The 7,354-nt window shown below is 39.3% G+C and overlaps 1 protein-coding gene across 1 annotated transcript; it reads left to right on the forward strand.

Annotated features, from left to right (window-relative positions):
* The first annotated feature begins 4,065 nt into the window (after window positions 1–4,065).
* On the forward strand, window positions 4,066–7,148 carry LOC136870158 (cuticle protein 76-like). Its single transcript, XM_067144900.2, has 2 exons — window positions 4,066–4,077; window positions 6,729–7,148. Exons 1-2 carry the CDS (start codon window positions 4,066–4,068, stop codon window positions 7,146–7,148), a joined length of 432 nt encoding a protein of 143 aa, XP_067001001.1.
* The last annotated feature ends 206 nt before the right edge of the window (window positions 7,149–7,354 follow it).

Consider the following 7,354-nt stretch of genomic DNA (forward strand, 5'->3'; position numbering starts at 1 on the left):
AAAATGGTACAGTATATTTTGTTAACATAAATATGGAGTTAATACAATTTTGTGCACCCATCGGTTAACTAATCATATTATTTTTTATCTCCTGCGTGTGTTAAGATTATATAGCCTACATACCGATAATTTGCCTGCTGCCATTTCTTGATTGATACAGTACTTTTGTATCCATCTCTTGGCACAGGCCAGAGTAAAGTGTAGCTTTCACCGAAGTCCCAGTCTCATCCATGGCTATGACAATATGGAAGCTGCTGGGGTATGGGTGGTGCTGAGTAATGACATTCAGAGCACGACTAGTGCATCTGAGTGTTATGAAAGGTGTTGCTCATAGGGTCGGTCGTGCTGCAATAGCACTTTCTGATCCAGTGAGGAAAGCAATGGCAAACTACCTCACTCCTCGTCTTGCCTAGTACGCCTCATTTTGGTGCTGCCATTGGTTTTTGCGGTTTCCTTATAAACGCATAACTTTTGGTGGTGCTATTTGAGGATCCAACCAGCCTCTTGGCTGATGACCTAACAGACAGACAGACAGACATACCGATAAGTCATATATTAAAAAAGTACATTTCTTTGTATAGTTTGATGATACTGAGTTCTAGCCTATATTCTGATATGTAAAACCATGTGACCTGGAATACGGTAATGTTAATTTTTTACATTTAAATGTAGGCTAACTTTACAGTCATCACATACATTTTTTTTTTGCTAGTGGCTTTGTGTCACACCGGCACAGATAGATCTTATGGCGACGATGGGATAGGAAAGGCCTACGAGTTGGAAGGAAGCGGCCGTGGCCTTAATTAAGGTACAGCTCCAGCATTTCCCTGGTGTGAAAATGGGAAACCACGGAAAACCATCTTCAGGGCTGCCGACATTGGGATTCGAAGCCACTATCTGCCGGATGCAAGCTTACAACCACGCGCCCCTAACCGCACGGCCAACTCTCCCGGTTCACATAAGTTACATTATTCAAGACAATGACCATACTATTTTGTGTCACATGTATTATAATAGAAATATTATTATGGTCCTAGCTACCAACACAGAATTTCTAAACTCTTCAATAATTGTGACTGTTATACCATGTATAAATCTAAATTTGAAGTCGTACGTCAGGTAGTCAGACTCTGAATATAACAAATAATGATAGGCCTATATACACACAGTATAAGCAAAATAAAACATCTTAAAACATTGACCTAGTACATCCTTTATTGAAACAATAATAATATCACTTCGTCGCCATAAGACCTGTGTCGGTGCGACGTAAAGCATGTTGTAAAATAAATCACTCTCCTTCATGTATCAGCTGATTGAGTACTGGCTAAAACATGGCTGCTGAACTGGACTTGGCCACACTGTACACATAGAGTCACTGTAGAATGGAATGAATGAAACCCCTACCTGGCGGCGAGGATAGGAATTGTGCCGGCTGCCGAAGCCTGTCGCACTGCACTAGGGCAATGATTAATGACTGACAGATGAAATGAAATTATACTGGAGAGTGTTGCTGAAATGAAAGATGACAGGGAAAACCGGAGTGCCCGGAGAAAAACCTGTCCCGCCTCCGTTTTGTCCAGCACAAATCTCACATGGAGTGACCAGGATTTGAACCACGGAACCCAGCAATGAGAGGCCCGCGCGCTGCCGCCGGAGCCACGGAGGCTTCGACTTAGGAACAAAAATTCAAATTCATTAATATCTCTGTTATCACAGTAAAAAATGAACCTCAACTTATGAAACACAATTTAGGCGTATCTGCCAGTTTCTAAGATCACACAGGGAGATACTTGTGAAAATCCAGGACACAAATATGAATACAGTTACTCTTCAAATTTGAGTCACACTGAAACAACCAACTCGAATTGCATTTGACCTAACATGTTTTCCATGTCAGTTGATAAAAGTCTGAACCTGTCGGCCATATATTTAAAATATTTAAACTTTCGTCCATGTTTATTATTCAGTCATGGATATTTTTCAGTGTACTTTTTATAGAAAACGGGTTCACTTGTACTGGTTTTTCACGCAACCACATCATGTCGAATACTCCGAAGCTGAGTAGTGTTAATTTAGCTGAATATAGAAATCTGAATCACTTTCTATTAATAAAAGATTTTATATTTTGAAGACATTATTATGTTAGGAAGCACAAGTCATTTTGATTTTGGAACTATTTATATGATACTATGTGAGAACAACTGGATTTGTATTTCTGAGAGTATAGAATACGTAGCAGGATACAACAAAGGCGCCCACCTATCGGTGAGTTAGTGAATACATCACGTGTTCCGTGCTTATTACTGATAAGTCATACATTTTTACCATATACAGCACCAAAACATACCTAGCAAGTGGCTGTGCATTTTCATTCACGTACCTTTCAGTTTGCATTCGGGAGATAATGGGTTCGAACCCCACTGTCAACAGACCCGAAGATGCCTTTCAGTGGCTTCCCATATTCACGCTAGGCAAATACTGTGGCTATACATTACTTAAGGCCACGGTCGCTTCTTTCCCACTCCTAGCCCTTTCCCCTCTCATCGTTGCCATAAACCTATCTGTATCGGAGTGACGCAATGTAAACCATTCATTGCGTGTTTCTGTAGCGTTTTATGGTATGATGTGATTTGTTTGATGTAAATGAAGATGTGTATCAAAACGAACACAAACGCCCAGACCCCGAGCTTGAAGAATTAACCAAACATATTTTTATCACATAGCATCCCATGAAGTCATTGCCACTTACTACTTAACATCTGTATCTAACGTATTGCATTTCAAATTAGTAAAACATTATACAAGACAGTGTAATAAATCAAAAGTGCCGCAAGAGGATATTAATTGTTCACTTCCCCAATATGGCCCTATATAAGACAGATCATCGACAAGGAATACAGTCCAATGAGTTGAGTAATGGCACAAGATAATAGTGATGAATTGTAGAAAACTGTCTTAATTTATAAGTTAGCATGAATGGATACAGCGAACAATTCCAACGCAGTGTTTTAAATAAATAATCGCAGGCCAATTTTGAAATTCAAGTGTAATAATACACATTTTTATATGCCACTCCATTCCCACTCTCACCCCTATGGATGCTAGGGGTGGCTTATCCCAACAGTGTTTTCCTTCAGATAGTAAGTCATAAGAAAAAAATGAAATGGCGTATGGCTTTTTGTGCTGGGAAGGCAAGTTCGGCTCGCCAGATGCAGGTCTTTTGATTTGACCCCCGTAGGCGTCAAGCTCGTCGTGATGAGGAAGAAATGATGATGAAGACGACACATAGGGTACAACTACTAAATTGTGAAACTGAGAAAAATAATAGACAACATGTCTTCACCTCAGAACTGTCCTGTTATGGCTGTTATTAGCTGTTATTAGCATTATACTTGTCGTATTGGCTACTAATTTATTAGATGCTGATACAGCATGGACTAGGCTATTTTATTATGAAAAACCTGATATTTTTCGCCAAAACCCTAAACATTTCAGTTATACCTCCCCTTAAGGTGTTGCCAGAACATAATGTAATCAAAAAGTGCCTCTGCATTTTCGCAAGGAAAAGTGGACGGGGAAGACATCGAGCTACCTGCCTGACAACTGTCCAGAAAGCCAACAAGACACTTAGGTTCAAAGAAGTTAGAACACTGGATCATGATTCGAAAAGGCCGATCCTGTTTAACGAGGACAAAGCAAGAAGAAGAAATAAACTTAAGAGTCAATGAGTTCGTTTATTGCTACATCCCACACACATGAAATATCTTCTTTCAGAGCAATCCCTTTAAAATTATCAAGTGTGTATGATTAATTCTTCATTAGAGAAAAGTTGGGATCGTCACACTGCAAATACAGTTTTGGAGGAATCAAGATAAAACATGTTCTAATATTGTCACATAACTAATTGCACATGACATTGAACTAGTTAGATATTGGCGTGGCTCAAGTTGAACCTGGTCAGGAGTTGAAACCCGCCAGGCAGTCCGGTATATAAGCCTTGGCTACTGTTCAAACTACGAACAGTTTTCACCTAACAGTCAACGACAAACCACCTCCTACACAATGGCCTTCAAGGTACAGTACTGCAGATAGTTCTTATTTTTTAATCGTAATGGGAGCACATTTTATCACTACGTAAGAACTACTTTTGTCAGTATTCATGATTCATTTTACAACACCAACGTGGTGGACAAGTTAATAAAATTTTCGATTAAGAAGGATATTTGTATTTTTAAAATGATTCTTGCTAGTGGTTTAACGTTGTATTAACTTACACAGGCTCAGGTGACGATAGGATAGGTAAGAACTCGGAATGAGAAGGTAGGGCTAGTGACCGTGTATCACATTTCCTTAGTGAGAGAATGGGAAACGACGGAAATCATATTACTGAATCCCGACGGTGAAGTTCGAATCCACCATCTCCCGAAGATAAGCGTACTGCTATATGAACCGTATTGTGTAGCTGAGACTAGGATGAAAGCTCTGGAATCAAGGACGTAAAAACTTGCTACTTCTCGGCAGAAATAATATGTGCATGCCACTATTTTTTGTTACAAAAAGTACTCAGTGTTATTAAATGTCGTCTATCATAATAGCCAACATCGCGTAAATACAGGATATGTATTCAGTGTGGTACATGATGATGATTAGATTACTCATTGCAATTGATTCTTCATAAAAAAATATTTTTTTATTTTTTTACAACTTCGTCTACACCATAGAAATCTTGATAGTGTCTTCTTTTTTTTTTTTTTACAAGCCATCGTTCATCGCTACATAGAAATATGTTCCACTCTACGTGGCCCGCTCCACCATCTCAAGGTGGTGTATTGAAACATTTCATTCGTTCGGTTTCCACGAAAAGAACTTTCCGACAATCAGCGCAAACCTAAGAATGAACCTTCCGACAGAAATGTTTCCCTGTGGTATAGGGCTAGCACGCCTGCCTCTTACCCGGAGGCTCTGGGTTTGGCGACAGGTTCCTTCGCAGTCCTAGACATTCCCACTCGCATCACTGCCGAAAATCTCAGTTAATGTAAAGTTAAAGAAATCAGTATAAAAATATAATGATTAAATTGGTCGTTGTTAGAAGGCACTCTGTCAACTGTTGATTAACGAAATTTTTATTGATACTCATTTTATGAACATAGGTGTAGCTGTTTATGTCAAAAGGAACTAAGTCTTATCTTTCTTGAACGGTAAAAGTGGTAGTTGGATTTAACGTTGAGTCTTACAGAGAACTAAGTCACTAATTTATATTGTTTCCCTTGCATATAACATTGAAAATATAGCAAAATGCATTAATGGCAACTATAAATGTATTCGTTATAAAAATAAACCTTCTACTTATTAAACGTTATATTCATTGATAAAGAGAACTAACAATAAGTAAAAAAAACTAACATTATTTCTTTAAATGTCAATAAGGATAAAACCAACCAAATGCACATTTGTAGAACACTATTACCATGGCTAGTATTGCCTATAGAAAAAAATCATTATTACACAAGAAAAATTATTTTGTCAATTATCTTCGAACAGAAAATTTGCCTTCGTGGCTTTTTAACCACGAGTGAATAAATCAGGGCTATTTGGGTAGGTTGGTTGAAATAATGTACTATCCTAGCATTTTCCTAGAGAGTGTAGCATCCTGAAAGAGCTCTTTCTTAACGACATGAAAAGCTCCGAGCGAATGGAAAATGTTCTAAAACGTAAAATGTTTCACCATATTTGATTACATTTTGCAATAGATTCTTCATGATCTTTTTTGCCACTTCGTCTACACCATCAATATCTTGATAGCTGTCCGTTTTTTACAAGCCATCGTTCATCACCACATAGAGAGGTGTTCTATTCTACTTTGTCCGCCCCATCATCTAAGGGTGGATATGAAATATTTCCTTCGTTCGGTATGCGCGAAAAAATCTTTCCGACAATCAGTACAAACCTAAGAATGAATCTTCCACCATAACATTTCTCGCACAGGCTTTTATACACAAAATACTGTTTTCAGAGATGACAGCGATAGCTATTCCTACCTAGTCAGAAAAAAAATCACCGATAACTTGCCCGTTCTCAATGTTGGGTAGCCCCACAGATATGTCGTATTCAATGTTTTAAATAGTTAATTAAAGGAAAGGGTATTTTTAAGAACGGGAGTAGCATGCCAACATTTCTTTATTTCCTGTGCTTAACAACTGCCAACAGGTACAAGCAATTTCATGTGCATTTAAGCGTACATTTCACAGAACTTTAATATATTTCCGTTAAAGTCAAATTTCAAGTTGGTTTTTCTGTTTATCAGTGTCGGCCTCCGGATCCTAAGATTGTGGCTTCAAGCTCAATAGAGAAAGTCCGATTCTTAAAGGACGAAAAAAATGTCGATTCGGTATTCCATGTACTTTGAAGTTGGCATGTAAAAGATCTCTGGTGACAAAATTGGTGTTTACCCTACAAAGTTAATTAAAATTCAGAAACTGATAGTCCGAATAGAGTTCTAGAATTTCTGTCATATGGTAGTAATATTGACTAGAGGTTTTCATAGGCTTTCACAATACGTCATTATAAAACGCAATTTTACCCTATGTATCCATTCTGTTACTCACAATAACATGTATCACAGTTCCAGGAATGTCGATCTATTCTCAATTGCGTTGTGATGACACTTAGCACATTGAAGTGTTGTTGAATTACAACATTATTATTGTTTTATTATTTTCTTTTAGCTTTTCGTCCTCGCTGCCGTTCTGGCTGTCGCCAACGCTGGCTACCTGGGAGGATATGCTGCTCCCGCCTACGGTTACGCCGCCCCCGCTCTGGCCACCCCCGCCATCACTTCCCAGCAATCCAACATCCTGAGGACTCCCGGTAACCTGGGACAGGTCTCCACCTACTCCAAGACCATCAACACTCCTTACTCCAGCGTCAGCAAGTCCGATGTCCGTGTGAGCAACGACGCTCTTGCCTACGGTGCTGTCGCCGCTCCCGCCTACGGATACGCCGCCCCCGCCCTGGCTGCCCGCGCCTACGCTCCCGCTCTGGCCGCCCCCGCTGTTGCCCACGGTGGTCTCCTCGGCGTCGCTTACTCTGCCGCCCCCGCCGTCGCTCACGTCAGCTATGGAGGTCTCGTCAGCTACGCTTACTAAGTTCTTTCTCATTTCTTTCCAGCAATGATATTTTCCTTTCTTCCACTAATTTATTGAGAAAATAAAAGATATTTAAAAACTAATATTTATTTTCATTATAACGAATAAAATCATCATAATATCCCCTCCACCTACTTCAGATGCTTTTACTGATCTATAGATATACGAAGAGGCAGTTTTCCCAACAGTGAAAATGACACATTCTC

The sequence above is a fragment of the Anabrus simplex genome, chromosome 1 (genome assembly GCF_040414725.1).
Source record: "Anabrus simplex isolate iqAnaSimp1 chromosome 1, ASM4041472v1, whole genome shotgun sequence".
NCBI lineage: Eukaryota > Metazoa > Arthropoda > Insecta > Orthoptera > Tettigoniidae > Anabrus > Anabrus simplex.